The 18,054-nt window shown below is 42.5% G+C and overlaps 1 protein-coding gene across 1 annotated transcript; it reads left to right on the top strand.

The window, feature by feature from the left end:
- Nucleotides 1-4,193: 4,193 nt before the first annotated feature.
- Nucleotides 4,194-16,120, top strand: LOC306899215 (sodium- and chloride-dependent GABA transporter 2-like; the record flags this gene model as incomplete). Its single annotated transcript, XM_079465330.1, has 14 exons — nucleotides 4,194-4,308; nucleotides 4,388-4,522; nucleotides 4,805-4,945; nucleotides 5,035-5,122; nucleotides 5,210-5,342; nucleotides 5,709-5,843; nucleotides 6,062-6,165; nucleotides 6,349-6,473; nucleotides 6,554-6,666; nucleotides 14,084-14,221; nucleotides 14,380-14,482; nucleotides 15,547-15,647; nucleotides 15,759-15,929; nucleotides 16,013-16,120. Exons 2-14 carry the CDS (start codon nucleotides 4,459-4,461, stop codon nucleotides 16,118-16,120), a joined length of 1,524 nt encoding a protein of 507 aa, XP_079321456.1. The 5' UTR covers nucleotides 4,194-4,308; nucleotides 4,388-4,458.
- Nucleotides 16,121-18,054: the final 1,934 nt, after the last annotated feature.

Below are 18,054 nucleotides of genomic sequence, written 5' to 3'. Positions count from 1 at the left end.
TACGGCACTGTTTTTTTTTCTCGAATGCACAGGTGTATGCTTAAACGTCTGAAATTAATTTAGTAGACATTTTATTACAAACAAAAGTTTTTTTTAAATAGATGATTAAAGAAAATCAGCCAATATATAGATTGTGAGCTTTTTCTGTACTCTTTAAATGAGCTGTATGAAATAATTTTACAGTACTTAATACAGAAAATACTATAATATGTTCGTAAGTATTCAGCTAACATGATGTTGAAGTTCAGATTCATGTTTCTTTGGAAAATAATGCTACAGCTCATATAATGCTTTTCTCATTTAAAATGTGTTCTGTGTCCGGATGTCTGTTCCGTTTTTTGCCAAAATGCCAAGACATCCATCAAAATAACTTCATGACTAAAAACAATGAAAACATGATTGAGTAACACTTCTGTATAGGGGGAACTTCTCACTATTAACTATTTGTTATTAACATGCTGTTATTGGCATTTTGGCTGTTTATTAGTACTTATAAATCACTTATTCTGCATGTCCATATTCTACATCCCTAACCCTACCCAATACCTAAACCTAATAACTATATAACTAACTATTAATAAGCAACAAATTAAGAGTTTATTAGGGGGAAATTCGTAGTTAATGGTTTGTTAATAACGAAAACTGCCCCTTTACTGAAGTGTGACTCACCATGGATGTCGAGGTCCCAGACGGCGTCTCCACATCAACTCCCCATCAGTAGCCCTCCAGGTAGTGGCCCGGACGGGGACCACCCAGGCAGACTCAGGACATCGGGCGCTGCCCCAGCCATATAATCGCTGTCTAGCCACACGGGGACGGTCCTGGTCACGTCCCACCTCAAGCCGGGCCCTTCCGGGTCTCCAAGAGACTCCCTTTCTCCCTGAGTTGCTGACTGCTTGGATTGGGATGAGGAGATCCCTGCCTCTCATTCAGGGCAAGCTAGAGCTGTTACACAGACAGCATAGCTGCTGTAGCGTATGTCATCCGCCAGGGGCATATATTCACGGTAGATATTGCAACTCGCCGACCTTTCCCTCTCCGGAGTCAGCAGTGGGTGGTGTCCCTGCGTTGGTACTCCCTGACCGGAGGTCCCCTCGGCAAGGATGCCTTCGCACAAAGCTGACCGCGGGACAAGCGGAGAAACGCTTTTCCCCCAGTGAGCCTCCTCGCACAGGTACTCGGGGAAAGGGCACGGCCTGGCACCTGTGACCAGACTTCTGGAACCTCCATGTCTGGCCCCTGGACGGGACGTGGAGATCCTAAGTGACCTGTCTCCCGCAGTAGTGAGCACGGTCATTTAGGCAAGAGCTAACCATTAGACGCCTCTTCTCATATATATATATATATATACACTCACCTAAAGTATTATTAGGAACACCATACTAATACTGTGTTGACCCCCTTTCGTCTTCAGAACTGCCTTAATTCTATTGATAGGATATTGATAGGATAGCATCTTGCAGTTGATGGAGATTTGTGGGATGCACATCCATGGCACGAAGCTCCCTTTCCACCACATCCCAAAGATGCTCTATCGGGTTGAGATCAGGCCATTTTAGTACAGTGAACTCATTGTCATGTTCAAGAAAACAATTTAAAATTATTCAAGCTTTGTGACATGGTGCATTATCCTGCTGGAAGTAGCCATCAGAGGATGGGTACATGGTGCTCATAAAGGGATTGACATGGTCAGAAACAATGCTCAGGTAGGCCGTGGCATTTAAACGATGCCCAACTGGCACTAAGGGGCCTAAAGTGTGCCAAGAAAACATCCCCCACACCATTACACCACCACCACCAGCCTGCACAGTGGTAACAAGGCATGATGGATCCATGTTCTCATTCTGTTTATGCCAAATTCTGACTCAACAGAAATCGAGACTCATCAGACCAGGCATCATTTTTCCAGTCTTCAACTGTCCAATTTTGGTGAGCTCGTGCAAATTGTAGCCTCTTTTTCCTATTTGTAGTGGAGATGAGTGGTACCTGGTGGGGTCTTCTGCTGTTGTAGCCTCAAGGTTGTGCGTGTTGTGGCTTCACAATTGCTTTGCTGCATACCTCGGTTGTAACGAGTGGATATTTCAGTCAAAGTTGCTCTTCTATCAGCTTGAATCAGTTGGCCCATTCTCCTCTGACCTCTAGCATCAACAAGGCATTTTCTCCCACAGGACTGCCGCATACTGGATGTTTTTCCTTTTTCACACCATTCTTTGTAAACCCTAGATATGGTTGGGGGTGAAAATCCCAGTAACTGAACAGATTGTGAAATACTCAGACCGGCCCGTCTGGCACCAACAACCATGCCACACTCAAAATAGCTTAAGTCACCTTTCTTTCCCATTCTGACATTCAGTTTGGAGTTCAGGAGATGGTCTTGAGCAGGACCACACCCCTAAAAGCATTGAAGCAACTGCCATATGATTGGTTGATAAAATAATTGCATTAATGAGAAATTGAACAGTTGTTTCTAATAATCCTTTAGGTGAGTGTATATATATATGTGAAAGTGAAAGTAACCAATTTGTCAGTTATGGTGAACCATACCTGAAATGTGACCTCTGCATTTAACCCATCCAGTGAGTAGTGAACACACGCACAGCAAGTGGTGAACACACATACACCCGGAGCAGTGGGCAGCTATTACTGCAGTGCCCGGGGAGCAGGTAGGGGTAAAGTGCCTTGCTGAAGGGCACCTCAGTCGTTTCCTGCCGGCCCTGAGGAGCGAACTGGCAACTTCCTGGTCACGAGTCCAACTCTCTAACCATTAGGCCACGACTGCCAATATATGTACATATATTTCAATTAGTTCCATATTCTACTAATAACTTGATTTATGTCCACAGACCACAGTCTCACTTACGGATAAATTGTTATTTTCCTTTGATAAGATCGAGAACAAACAAAACACTGCAGTTATTTCCATTACTTATAAACATCTTACAGGTTTACATTAGGCCTCCATTCAATTTAACTTAGTTTTATAAAAAATTAACAAACGTATTAAACATATAACAACTTTAAAAAGTGCATGTTCCTAGAGTACTGATACTCGTATGCCGACCGGTCTGAACAACACCCCATGAAAGTGAAACAAATTAGTGTCTTGCAAATAGCCTTGTGACACTTGTGCATACCAGTGCATGCTTGTATTGGATCGGACAACCAGAACAATTAATATTTATTATGATGTTTTGAACAATCAAATGAAGGTGAAGGGTTAAGACACCTGGCGAGCCACATGATTTTTGAAAAGAGCCACAGGTTCCAGTCCACTGGGTTAAACGTTAGAAATCTGTTAATGAGTCGATTCCTTTTTCGACACATTTCAACCTGACAAATCTAATCTAGTACATTTTCTATTTCTCAGATCATATACTTTGGTTTTAACAGGCCCGTTGCCAGGGGGGGTTCAGGTGGTTCAAACGACCCACCCCTCACTGTCATTTTTTGTGACATTTGGTATTGAAAATGTGTCCTCTTAAATAACTGTGTGAAAAAACGACTCAATCAGGTTCGAATCCAGCTTTCACCAAACTAACTTCTAAATTTTTATATCAAATATTTCGTGCAGGCATTTATTTTTCAATAACGTACAACAAAATTGTTGACAGTGAAAATGCCAGGTGGCTAGTGTAACAGCGACCAGTGAGAGAGAGCTGTGCAAGTAAACCTGACTACCAGACTTCAAGAATTGCTCATCTTTAGAGCCCTCTTATCCCATACCAGACAGATGCTGGTTCCAGAAGCAATTAGTCATTTTGGAAAACAAGTTAATGTATTAATTATCACCTCAAAGTAAAACTAACTAAAGAGACACGTTATAAAGAACAAAGGAGTTCTTCTGAGTATTTGTAATGAGCAGCTAGATTCGTAGCGGTCCTCAGATTACACATTTAACCGTTTGTATGGAGAATGGGGCATTCACATAAACATTGTAAGAGTAAGAGCATACAAGTATTTAATAAATGTAGGGGGAAACGACAGAAATGGTCCACTTTTTGATAAAAAGAACCACCCCCTTCCACAAGGCTGGCTACGGCCCTGTTTAATTTAAACTGGGAAAAAAGATTCAATGAATAGCTTGCTGCATTTACGTTAACTTAAGCGGTAAACCCTTTGCCGTTGTGGTATTACAGAAGTCTGGACATCATTTGAAACTGTTGAAAGTTATGAGTGGAACAGAAGCACAGATAGAGGACAGAGGGTACTGGGGAAGTAAAGCAGAATTTCTTCTGGCTGTGGCGGGGAATGTGGTCGGACTGGGTAATGTGTGGAGGTTTCCATACCTCTGCTACAAACATGGAGGAGGTACGAGACCACCAGCAGTCTAAAACATCTCAGACTTTTGCTATGTGGTATTAGTGTTATAATAAAATGTTGTACTAAGGTGCGTTCCTGATACCCTACCTGGTGTTTGTGGTTACCTGTGGGGTTCCACTGTTCCTGCTGGAGACGGCAATGGGACAGTACACACGGGAAGGTGGCATTACAAGTTGGCGTCGCCTCTGTCCTCTGGCCGAGGGTGAGTCAGAAAGAAACAAATCTCTTTTTGAAATGATTGTAACGACTCTTTAAAGCCATTGCGTATGCATGTTAAATATGATACAATAAGAAACAGGTTATTTTAGGATATAGTCTCGATTTGACTACTTTAGATGGAGGATGAAGGAATACATTTATTTTAATATATAACCAAAAGGATAAGGATAAAACTCAAAGTGCAGAAACAACTGTAATGTATTCATGAAGGTCAATCATTCTTAAGTTATTTTCCTTCTAGTTAGTGTGTTTTGTGTTTCGTCAGGTATTGGCTATGCAGGACAGATGATTCTACTGTACAGCTGCATGTGTTACATCATCATTCTGGCCTGGGCACTTCTCTACCTCTTCTTTTCTTTCAGCTCTGAACTCCCATGGGCCAGCTGTGACAACACATGGAACACAGGTGATCATTTCACCAGCACATAAATCAAAACATAAAGAGTTAACCATTGTTGAATGAAATCACAAACAGAGTTCGTATATCTGTGTTAGATAACTGTGTAGATGGTGCTGCAAGGAATCTGACCGTCAACCGCACAACACCAATGAATTCAACTTCTCCAGCTACTGAGTTCTGGGAGTAAATAAATCAAATTAGACTTTCATAAAGAGAACATTTACACAAAAAATAGTTATTAGCCAATGCTTTTCTCATGACATTATACAGACGCAGAGTGCTATCTCTCTCTGGAGGTATTGAGCAGATGGGTCACATCAACTTGGAGCTTCTTTTGTGTCTCATTGTAATGTGGATCACGTGTTATTTCTGTATCTGGAAAGGAGTCAAATCTACAGGCAAGGTGTGTAATACGCTCAGCACGACTCGCTTTACTTCGGCTCAGGTTGCTATTCCACTGCAGTTTAGTACCGTTTCAAAGTGGGTGGGATTATAGACTTATCGTTATAGTTGCACCACCTATACTGCTGTGGCTTCATCGTATAAGATACACAAACAGATTCACAACACAGGTGTAACGGAGCAAATGGATAGAGTGGTCTTCTTGATTCTTGGAATGTGGATGTCTTTCCCTGCAAGATGAAGTTTGTTTGTTTAGAAAGAGGTTGATGCCAGCAAAACAGAAGAAAATGCAGAAGAAGAAGATGCAGAAGAAAATAATTAATCAGATCCCGTGGAATCATGAGCATTTTTTGTATTGTACCTGTAGGTGGTTTATTTCACAGCCACGTTTCCTTACGCGATGTTGCTGGTGTTACTGATTCGTGGGTTGACTCTTCCAGGAGCCTTACAGGGGATCATGTTTTACCTTTACCCTGAACCTGCCCGTCTCTCTGATCCACAGGTACTTCACCATCTGCACTCTTCCTCCATGGTACCTTATAAACACATTTAAATGCACATCAGGTTAGCTAGAATCAACTAGAATGATAGAAAGTGTCCAATTGTCAAAAAATCTTAGTTTATGAGTTTACATCATAGATTATTACAAGCATTAGAAAAAAAACTTTTTAAAATAAAACTAGTAGTTGGTGTATTGAAATCAGGGTGTTGTGTGTGCAGGTTTGGATGGAGGCTGGAGCTCAGATCTTTTTCTCCTACAGTCTGTCTGTCGGCTCTCTCACTGTATTAGGCAGCTACAATAAATACAACAACAACTGCTACAGGTTAGTTATCGTGCAGTGGAAGGAAGAATAAGGATTGAAAAAATGTGAATAAATGAAAGGCTTTTTGTTGTGTTGTTAGATCCTGCAGATGTCTTCAACAGAGAAGAGCATTTCTTAAACATGTATAATGACAGACAAGCATATTGTTGTGTGTTTGTCTGTAATCTATGTTTGTTCTACTAGAGACAGTTTGTGGCTGTGTCTACTGAACAGTGGTACCAGTTTAGTCGCTGGTTTTGCTGTGTTTTCTGTCTTGGGTTTCATGGCCCATCAGCAGGGCGCCCCCATTGAAGAGGTGGCCGAATCAGGTACTGCACAGCATAACAAGGTGTAAGACATTAGAAACAACATTTCTTCCAAAGAATATATTCTCAAACTTCTTTTTCAGGTCCAGGTCTAGCGTTCATAGCTTATCCCCAGGCTGTGGCTATGATGCCTCTCCCTCAGTTGTGGGCTGTATGTTTCTTCATCATGATTATTTTGCTGGGTCTAGATACACAGGTGACACTTAACACACATACAGTACAAACATAAAGGTGCAAGTGTGATGAGCTGACTCTAGTTATCAGTGATAATGTAAAATTCTTTACAGACACACTGATACTGCTAAACACTATCAAAACATATCCAAATTTTAAACCATGGATGAACTCACAGATAAAATATCTCTTGTATAAGAAACAACGTGCCTGCAAGATCAAGATTATAAACCAGGACATTAAAAATGAAATCCCCAAGGCAAAAAAATCTTAGCCAAAAAGCTATTCAGCTGATCAGGCTTCAGTTAAACAGACTACTTGTGTGTCTGAAAACGATGACGTCAAAGTCATGCTTATTACGCGTTCAGTCTGTAGGCATGCGCAACTATTACTAAAACAATCATGGCGGCCTCCGTACTGTATGTTTGTCCTTCATGACAAACCTATTATCATTTCTTCATCAAAAAGTAGATTAACTGCACCACTAGGACCATCTAAAAAATACAAATGGAAACACACATACACTCCGACAAAGTCTATTAAAAGCATTTTTAACTTAAAACAGGGTATGCATATATGCTGAGGCACATTAATAATGCAGTGTTCCCTTTCGAGGGCATTTCCGCTGCGTTGCCATTCAGCGCTCTTGTGGAACGGCTCTGCGATACTGCGTCTGAAGTTTGTTTGTCTAAATATACATTTGTGAAATGGTATATCAAAGGCGGGATGACGTATTGGACCAGGAAGTATAAAAGGGGCATCCAAAACCGGGATTTTCAGCTTTGATGGCTCAGTGTTGTATTGTCCTTTTTCTTTAGTGTAGAAGTAGTCCAGAAGCTGGGAAAATGTCAAAGCATGTGTTCTCCTTGCGTCTCCTTGTCTGCGTTACATCTTGGATGAAACGAATACACTGAACCGCTGCTTCATTATCACAATGCACTTAGCAGTCCATTCTCTTCCCCACAGAAAGGCTGCAACGACGAGAGTGTAGAACTCGAATAGAGCTGAGGACTGTGGTGAGTCTTGCAGCTGGGGGGGGCACTGGGGAAGAAAATAAGCTATTATAGAGGGAGGATAGACCGTTCAATTGTTTTAAAATGCTATCCATAGAGAAAATTTGAAGCTATGAGGATTATCCTATTGCTTTTAGCCTCAAGTAGAGAAGCCTGGAGTTTGGTCAAATCTAAGTTGATTCCTAGAAATTTGATGAATGTGTCGGGCCCATAGTTTTTTCCTGGGTGATGGGAATGTGTGGGAATCATTTTTGGACTGTAAGGATGTGTGAGGTTGAGACAGTGTCGTGGGGGCGAGATGATTACGAAATCTACTAGGAAATGAATATGGTAGGGAAATGCATACTGTTGACAAAATCCAACTAACAGCCTCTGAAAGCATTGAAAAATATATAAAAAATATATATTTATGATGCCAGAAAACAGGTGCCAAAACTCTGGATCTACATTTTTTCAGCATTTCGATTGTGTGGTTGAAATTGTGGTATTTAAGAGACAATTCTTTGAGGTGAATGAAGTTGTTTATGCCTGGAAACTGAGAATTATTCAGTCGTTTCTTGCCTGAGAATTTCCCCAAAAGCATAGTTTGCCAACTATGGTCGCAAATTCCGTTTCCAGCATAGTTTTATGAGTTAAGTATTGCGTAGTTGGAACCACAGGTCCTAGAGCTGTATTGAGAAGCATCGTTATGACATGTAGACTCACATGCAACAAGTAAGCAAGCAACATGCAGTGTATTCCATATCCATCATTCTTAATTAATATATACAAATATATTCTCCATAAATGAATTAGATAAAACAACAGATAACAAAAAATAGGATAACAAAAGTAGTCCTTAAATGCAATAATTTGACATTAATTCGATCTAAATGTATTTATTAGTAGACGTCATTTTTCCACCACCTGTGTAAAATAGATTGGTTCAAACAATTGATTTCCGACGACAGAGTTACTACGGTTCCGGGAAACCGTCATAACTACATTGTTAATTTACCCAACGATGCATCATGCTATGGTGGTTAGCCAGCGAGATATGTAGTTGTTCAGGAAACGCACCACTGATCCGGTTAATATTGGGAACGGGGGAGTATCAAAAGGGCGGATCATAGAGCCAGATTCTACTTTTTCAATCATATTATTTATGCCTACGGCCCAGCATACTGGCCCGGAAAGCACGACCGGCGTAGCGTACTAAACCTCAGGGTGGCATTCGCTCGCTGCAGTCATCGCAACTCGCCCAAACGCCTCCTCCCGTGGAGACAGCAGGTGGCAAAGCCCCTGCATGTCACACGCCCACCGGGTGTCCTGAACCAGACAGCCAAGCGCTCTCTCGTCAGTTGACACCTCGTGGGAAGTGACGACTCCACCCCTGCGGGCCGGCTTGGGTGTGGTTTGGGCGGGCACAGGTGGACCTGTTGCCTCCCTGAACACCACCCAGTACCGCTGGGCACTCCCTGGACGAGGCCCCCCCCTCGACACGGAGGCCCTAGCGCGCAGCTGGGCGCGGGACAAGCGGAAGTACGCTTCCCCCCAGTGAGCTTCATTGCGCAGGTCCTGTGCAAGGTCTGGGAAGGGAGTATCAAGTGCTGCTAGTTGCGCCTACGGGCCCAACTACACTTGGTCCTCGGAGCTAATACTCCTGACGACAACTCCCCCTGGCCAAATCCCCAGGCGAAGGGCCTACTCGCAGGGGGATGGGCACGTTGTGGCATTCGAGCCGGATCTTTGGGTCTGGCTCCTGGATGGGACGAGGAGTTCCTGGATGATCTACCCCCCACAGTGGTGGAGACTATCACTCAGGCAAGGGCCATGCCCACAAGGCTGGATGCCTTTAAGTGGCGCCCCTTCTCGTCCTGGTGCTCTTCTCGAGGAGAAGACCCGCGGAATTGCTCGCTCAGGAACGTGCTGTCCTATTGCAGGAGAGGCTGGGGAGTAATCTCCCCTTCCACATTGGAGCGTGGGTACCCGTTGTCGTGGTCATCACGTACCAGTTGCTGGTGAGCCTATGGGGCGGCATGACCTGATTATTAGGTTCCTCTAGGGCGCGAGGGGCTAAGGCCTCGTCCGCGCCCCGAACCCTCTTGGGACCTTAAGGTGGACCTTTGGGTCCCCTTTTTTCGGGCCCTGCGGAGAGCCTCCTTCCTCGTTCTGCGAGGGGGGTTGGCTCTCCTGCTGGGGCTCGAGTCCATCCAGAGGGTGAGGCACCTGCAAGCATTCCGTGTCCACCAATTGCCAAAATTAAGGCCCGGTAACTCTCACGTGATCCTGAGACCCTGGCCGACTTACGTGCCCAAAGTTCCGCAGCCCCCCTTTTGGAACTAGGTGGTGAACTTGCAGGCGCTCCCACACTGGGAGAAAGACCCAACCTGTACGTGGGGTGTCCAGTAAGCGCATTGCGCCTCTACTCGAACCACACGGAGGGCTTCAAGGCCCTGAGCAGCTCTTGTCTGTTATGGAGGTCAGCAACGGGAGTGCTGTCTCCGAGGAGAGTTGTCGTGCTGGATCGCACACGCCGTCACTACGGCGTGCCGATCCTAGCCCGTGCCCAATTGAGTGAAGGTACACTCTGTTTGGGGTGTGGCCTCCTCGTGGGCATCGGCTCAGTGCGCCTCTCTGGCAGACATCTGTAGAGTTGCGGGTTGGGCTACGCTATACCTCGCAGAGGCTTGCAAACCTCCGTGGGGACTCGGCAGCTCGAATCTTGCCAACAGGTGAGACCAGCAGTCGTAGGGCGTACGCCTGCGCATAGCGCCATTCCCCTTCTTAGGTGGATCAGTGCGCTATGGGCTGCCTCCCTTCTTTCCCCAAGGGTGAAGAATAGGCAGTCCGTCCATCCATCAATAAGCACTCAGGGCGGCGGGCTCGGCGGAGCAGCCCTGCCGCCTATGGCCGGGTATCAAGCTGAGTTATTACATATAGCTCTAACCGGACCTAGTGCCCCACACGTAGTAACCCCCCACTAGGGTGGTTCCGTCTGAGATGTCGTCATGAGATGGTTCCCCGCGTGGCAACCCATGACCTCCCCCAGGTGGACATCCACCTTGCGGAATTCCTCACATACCTCCCATGAGTTCTCCCCTATTTGGGGAGACCATGTTGGTGTCTCCACTGTATTCCCCCCTATTGTGGGAAGTGGTCTCCGTAGCGCACGTCCACATTGAGGGAACAGCGCTTACCCAGTAGCCCTACGTTAACGGACGGCTTCTCGTTTAGAGAACAAGGCCTCCGTCTGTGGTGGCCGAGGGCAGGGGCTACTCATCTTTGCCAAGCTCTGGGAGCCCCTGCCTGCCCACTGGAAGGTTACAAATTTCACGATAGCGCTCACGTGTGGCTCGCCCAGGCCGGTCAACGTTGCTTCGCTAGAGATTGTGACGCGGCTTAGTGCTGTGGCGTTTTCAATAGGAACCCCATCCGTCGGTTCGACACAACGTCGAGAGACCGACAGAAAGGGAACGTCTCGGTTACGTATGTAACCTCTGTTCCCTGATGGAGGGAATGAGACGTTGTGTCCCTCATGCCACAACATTAGCCGTCCGCTGCAGCGATCGTGAGATGCTCTCAGGCTCCTCAGCACAAAAGGTGAATGAATGAGCACGCCGGCTCCCCTTTTATACCCGGATATCCGGGGGCGGAGCCCGGCATGCAAATTTAATTCGCCAATATCATTGGCCTTTTCAAAATAGTCAGAAGATGATAGGTTCTCAGGGGCGAACCCCATCTGTAGGTTCGACACAACGTCTCGTTCCCTCCATCAGGGAACAGAGGTTACATACGTAACCGAGACGGTTGTTTTGATAACGCTGTCGTGTGTGCGTGAAACTTTTCAGAAACGTGAAGGAAAACTTTTTTTATGAACTCTAATTGAAAAGTGGTCACACACTCCATGGGGCCAGTGAAAGTCTGAAAAATGTAAAACTGAATTAACTGACTCACACTTGACGCATACTTGAAATAAGCAGAGCCCACAGTCCTAAATTGTAACAAAGAAAATAAAACAACTTCTAAGCACTGCTAACCAAGTCTGCACCAGATATCTGCAATTAGAACAGACACCAAAAGATGCTACAGAGTTATTATAGTTTTGATTTCAGTCAGTTTTTATTAATATTTCAATTTCGTTAAATTTTTCGTTAAAGATTTAGCTTTGATATATGCTTTTGTCATTTTATTATTTATTGTTTATATTGCTATAAAGATTCATTACTTTAGCTTTGTTTATTATCATCATTTTAGTGCTTTTAACTTATTTCAGTATATTTCTGAGGCAACATTTCAGTTTTTATTAGTTGATTTTTTCCAATTATTTTTAGGCCAATATTTTATTTGATTTCAATAAATAAAAAGCTTTCAAAGTTTTTATTTTAGTTAACTGAAATTACCACGGTCACCAAGAAAAAGAAGAAAACAAATGAATACAGCACTATTCCTTACAAAACTCATAACAAAAATGGAAAATATAAAAAGAAAATTAACAAACCAAATTAAACTTAAAAACACAAAACAAAAACACATTAATTGCTCCCAGGCTTTATATCCAAATGTATAGGAACCGCCGTGAACAAACAGTGAAGGGTGACAGGGCTCACATACTTTCAACATCTGCAAGATCAATCCGTCATTTAAAAATAAATTAACAATGTGTCAGGGATTGGAAGGAGAACCCAAGCGCAGGGAGCAGTGAAGGGGTTAAACAGGCTTTAATAAATAATAAACACAAATTACAAATAATACACCCACGATGGGGGGAAAACTGAACTGAGGCACGATACAAAAACAGAAGACAAAGACTTCCCACGAGGGGGCATAAAAATGTATATACATACACCAAAACAAGGGGCAAGGTAATATTCTGCAAGACACAACTGAGGAACAAGACACGGGTACGGGTACGGGTACGGGTTCGGGTACGGGTTCGGGTTCGGGTACGGGTACGGGTACGGGTACGGGTACGGGTACGGGTACGGGTACGCTTGACGTGAGTTACAAGTATAACGAACGAGCACAAGACAATAGACATGAGGGCATTAAATAGGGAAACTAACAAAGGATTATTAACAAGGGACAGGTGAGGGTAATGAAACACTCAGGGGAAGCTAACAAGGAAACGAGAGGGGCGGGGCCAGAGACGAGACCGGAGAGAACACATATTATGTCAAAACTGACAATAATATGTTTCTCTCCACACAAAACACATGGACCTGTCATGATCCTGCCACTAGACTAGGAAATCAAGACATGAGAAGGCAGGATCATGACACAATGAATATATTTCACTGTTGTATGTGTCTATGTTATGTTGTATGTGTCTAGAATATGAACCTTTACTGAATAGACTGGTGTGTGTTTTAATTCACTTTTGGGAAACACTTTAGAATAATGGTTCGTTGCTATCAAGTAACTATGCAGTAACACGTTATGAAGTAATACGCAGTTCTACATTAACACTGAACATAAGCCTATTAACTAATATGGAACACAGCTAATCAGTAACTAATAGCAAATTTGGGACAATGGTAGAGCCTTATTAGGTATTCCATAATTACTCAATATAAATATCCTCAATGAGAACTACTTGTGAACTGTGACTAATTATTAGGAAGTACCAATTAATTACTGATAATCACAACATAAACATGCCGAGAAAGTGAGTAATCATATATTTTTTTTAAATGTGTAAAAAATAATAACTTCAAAGTTCTGCTGAATAACTAAAAATTTAACAATTGACTAACCATATTTGTATTTATTTCCATTTCTATTATTGCTATAATTGTTTATAATTCATGTAAAGCTGATATGCAACAAACATAAAAATGTGTGCCCTTTAAAAAAGTGCTATATAAATAAAATTTTATTGAACAACTCGTAATATGAACTCTATTTCGTATCAATTCGTCTTCAACTCCAAAAGACCTACCTAGAGGGGAAGACTTCGCTTTAGCATATGATGACGTTATGGGTTAGGGTTAGGGTTGCCAATGACGTTCTCTTGTCAAAAAAAAAATATCTTCCGGATTACTAATTGTTTTTTTAGAATATCACCAGTGCCGCACCGAAACGTATGGCTGTACAGTATGTATCATATAAAAATATATTAAACAACTTGTGAAATCTATGTCAACTCCTTACTACTTATACAAGTTTTACCTTGTTCATCTGCAAGAACTTCTTGTGATGTGGACCAATATTTTAAAGTGCAAAACAATTAATGGTTAGAGAATCAGACTTGTGACCAGAAGGTTTCCGGATTGATCCCTTGCCAAGAAGTCCTCAGAACGTGGCCACAAAGTAATGTCACGGTGACCAAATGAAGACAAACTGGCGACGTAGTCAGAACGTACTGTTTTAGCTGGGCAGTTACTTGTTAACAACGGACCATTATTCTAAAGTGTTACCCAATTTAGTTTTTCTATATCTTTAAAGTTTGTTGGAATGGAGGTCGTCATGACGTCTGTCATGGATCTGTTCCCCACGGTGTTGCGCAAAACAGGACGAAGAGAAATGTTTCTACTTATCTTTTGTCTCATCTGCTTCTTTGGTCAACTCGTCATGGTTACAGAGGTGAAAGGTGTCAAATTACTGAAATAATTATCACATAAATGTGAATTTTATTGGAAATAAAACAGAAGAATGCTGATTGCGTGTTATAAGCACCTTATACTACATAGTAGGCATGTGACACCTTGTCCTCAGTTGTAATGTTGTATTGTGACTCGCAGGGAGGAATGTATGTGTTCCAGTTGTTTGACTACTATGCCTGCAATGGAGCCTGTGTTCTGTTCCTATCTGTATTTGAGTCTCTGGCCATGGGATGGACATTCGGTGAGTCAAAAACAAGCAACAGAAATTAAAAGAATAGTTCACCCAAAATGACAGTTGGATATAGCGGAATTAAATATAATAGCAGTACACGCTGACTAATAATAATAATTATTATTATATTAATAATTTATTCATATGTAGAGGACAGTGGTAACAGACATGAGCATGAGGGTGAGCCGGTCTGAGATCAGGACATGACGTAGGTCGGACTCTAACCCCAGTCCCTGTGAGCGAACATATGTGTGTCTAACCACTGGGTTACAGCTCTGACACTATGCTCACTAAGGTTAAATAAAGAAAAAATTTACTTTTTAAAACCCGTTTCACACCGCACGTGTAAGCAGTGCATAAGCAGTGCATGTATTCTTCATTGCACATGTTAAAACATGAGAGCATTGTAAGCAGCATTGCAGAGATCATTTCGTCACTGAGTCTATTTTCCCGACACGCTGCTCCTGCTGCGCCTACGCACTGCTTTCGCGCTGTAACGGCTACCTAGTGTTTAGCAGGGTTCATGACATGAAGGATGATGTGCCTTTAAGATGACTTCTTCTATGGCGTACGTTATTGTATGCGTGCTGTTCTTGTGAGCGCGTGCGCAGTGAGAGTGAGAATGCTCGTGCAAAGGAGGTGGATGACCGCTCTACTGCTGACTTATTATAATGTGTTTACGTCTAATTTGATTTGTAGCGTGTTTCAGAGTGTTATCTTTTCCCTGTTAACATTCACTCATTGACATGTATGTGAAGAGTGTGTTTAACTAAGGAGAAACATATATAAACGACTCGTGGAACTACCAGTCCGGTTGTACTGTGTCTTTCATATTCTTCATCTGTGCAGACTTCAAACTCTCTGAAAGACGTCACAGCGTGCAGTGTGAAACGGGCGTTAAAGTGGGTAATACAGCCATTTACTTGATTCCATTGAGCTGGGAATTCATTACATGATCTTCTTTAGGGTTTTCAGCAGCACTTTTGGTTGAACTATTTCTTTGACATACTACAGTATAAACAAATACACAAGGACAGTATTTATGCACCAGTCTCCCCATATACATACCCCAGGTGCTGAGAGAATGTTTGACATCATTGAGGACATGACAAAGACTCGACCCAACTACATATTCATGTTGTGCTGGAAATACTTTACTCCTCTAGTGTCACTGGTATGTGTCTGAATCTGTTAAATTTATAATTTAGTATATCTGTTACTTGAAGCATTTCTCCTGTCATCTGTCTGATCTTGTACTCACAGTTTCTCATTATTACAACATCAGGTGTCTTTAGTCTATTCTCTGGTGGAGTACCAACCCCTGACATTTAACCGCTGGTATGTGTACCCAGACTGGGCCTACGCATTAGGCTGGTTACTGGCTCTTTCTACTATTCTGCTGGTACCTGGATGGGCACTGGGACGACTGTTTACTGGAAAAGGGAATCTGAAACAGGTGAAGCTAATTTACATTACAATTACATTTTCAAAAACCGCCAAGCTTCTCTACTAGTAAACTGTTTACTCTGTGTATCTTAGCGTTGGCGTCACCTGTGTAGTCCTGACAAGAACCTCCCACTCACCTGTAAACAACACACTCAAATGCAGCAGATGATGCGCACCACAGAGATGGAAGATTTGATTTGATAGTAGTGATGCAGAGGAACATGTCAATATACAATGAAAGACTATTTACTAGTCATGAAAATGATCTACCAGCAGTAGAATCAGGACATAAAGGAAACTTCCTTTTCTTCCCATGCATTAAGCAAAATAATAAATCTCCCAATGAAACTCTTTTAAGATCGTCTTTTTTACATTGGTATTTATGCATTTTCCCATAATGTTTTCGAATATTTACTTATAAGACATACATATGCTAGCAACAATAACTTGGCCTACGCGTGTGGCAGGATTCGGCCCATTCGATTTAAACAGTCCGACTGCTTTAAGAGAATACCTTTCTGAGCAAAGATGTTCCTGGGTCTTCAATCAACCAAACTTTTCTCACATTTGTGGCGCCTTGGAACGTAGGATTGGAATAACGTGGTGACTCCTGAATTCAATGTTCCTGAAAGACAGGTTCACACAGCTTACTCATGAAGTCTTATTGAAGTCTTATTGAGGTGACAGCCATCATCATACATGGCATCTATAATAATAATACTGCATTTTATTTCATGGCACCTTTCAAAACACCCAAGGTCGCCTCACAAGCAATATACTGATCACATAAAAAAAAACAGCATATACATGTACAGTGCAGATAAGTCTCAGTAAAACATGTTATAAAAAAGCCTGTTTAAAAAGATATGTCTTTAGACGCGTTTTAAAAGTAAGCAAGCACTCACTATTGCGAACATCAAGAGGAAGAGAGTTCCATAGGCGGGGGGCAGCATAACTAAAGGATCTAGCACCCATGGTGGTAAGTCGGATCCGAGGTACAACAAGAGAAATTGAAGAAGAAGATCTGAGTGCACGTGAAGGGGTGTAAACATGGAGAAGATGAGTAAGGTATTTTGGTGCAAGATTATGAAGTGCCTTATAAGTGAGTAGCAAGATTTTAAATTCAACTCTATAGAGAAATGGGTCAGTATAGGGTGTTCTAGAGAGAACACAAGCTACAGAATTCTGAACCAACTGAAGCTTATACAGCAATTTAGAGGCAATACCTGTGAGAAAAGCATTACAGGAGTCTATATTTGAGAGAAAGGGATGGAGGCGGTTGATATTGCGCAAATGGAAGTGTGCAATTCGTGTGATATTATTAATGTGTGCTTTAAAGGATAGTGTACCATCCATGATGACACCCAAACTTTTGACCTCAGAAGAAGGACAAATTTCAATATTGTCAATGTATAAAGAAAAGCAGTTTGATTTAGACACAGCAGATTTTGTGCCAACAATCAGAGCCTCAGTTTTATTGCCATTTAACTTCAAGAAGTTTGCTGATCCGCATAACAGTGAAAATGGATAGCATATTTCCTTAGAATATTACCAAGAGGGAGCAAATAGATAATGAAAAGAAGCGAGCCCAAAACAGAACCTTGGGGAACACCGGTGGTGACTGTCGATATTCTTGAACTAAAACCTTTTAATTTAAAGTGCTGACTGTGTCCAGATAGATAAGACCTATTAACCTGTCAAGGAGTATCTGATGTGAGACAGTATCAAAGGCAGCGCTCACATCAAGAAGGACAAGTATGGTTAAAAGACAAGAGTCAGCTGCCATCAGTCGATCATTAGTTATTCTGATAAGAGCAGTCTCAGTGCTGTGGTGGGGACGAAAACCAGATTGGAATTGTTCATACAAGTTTTTATTGGAGAGATGCTCATGAATTTGAATTGCAATAAATTTTTCCACTACCTTAGAGATAAATGGTACATTTGAAATTGGACGAAAATTTTCAAAATTAAATGGATCACCCCCTGGCTTAAGGGGACGATTGGCTGGTAAAGCGAGAGATGTGGTTAAGGTGTCCCTGCGAACCCGTCCTGATCTGAGTGCTAGTGAGCTCCCAAGTGCAGCATTTGACATACTGAAACGTAACTTAATTTAAGCCATCTGAGAAGCGGAGTGC

Source organism: Barbatula barbatula (genome assembly GCF_947034865.1).
Source record: "Barbatula barbatula genome assembly, chromosome: 10".
NCBI classification, from domain to species: domain Eukaryota; kingdom Metazoa; phylum Chordata; class Actinopteri; order Cypriniformes; family Nemacheilidae; genus Barbatula; species Barbatula barbatula.
The sequence above is the reverse complement of the archived record's forward strand: the minus strand, read 5'-3'. Positions and strand labels throughout refer to the sequence as shown.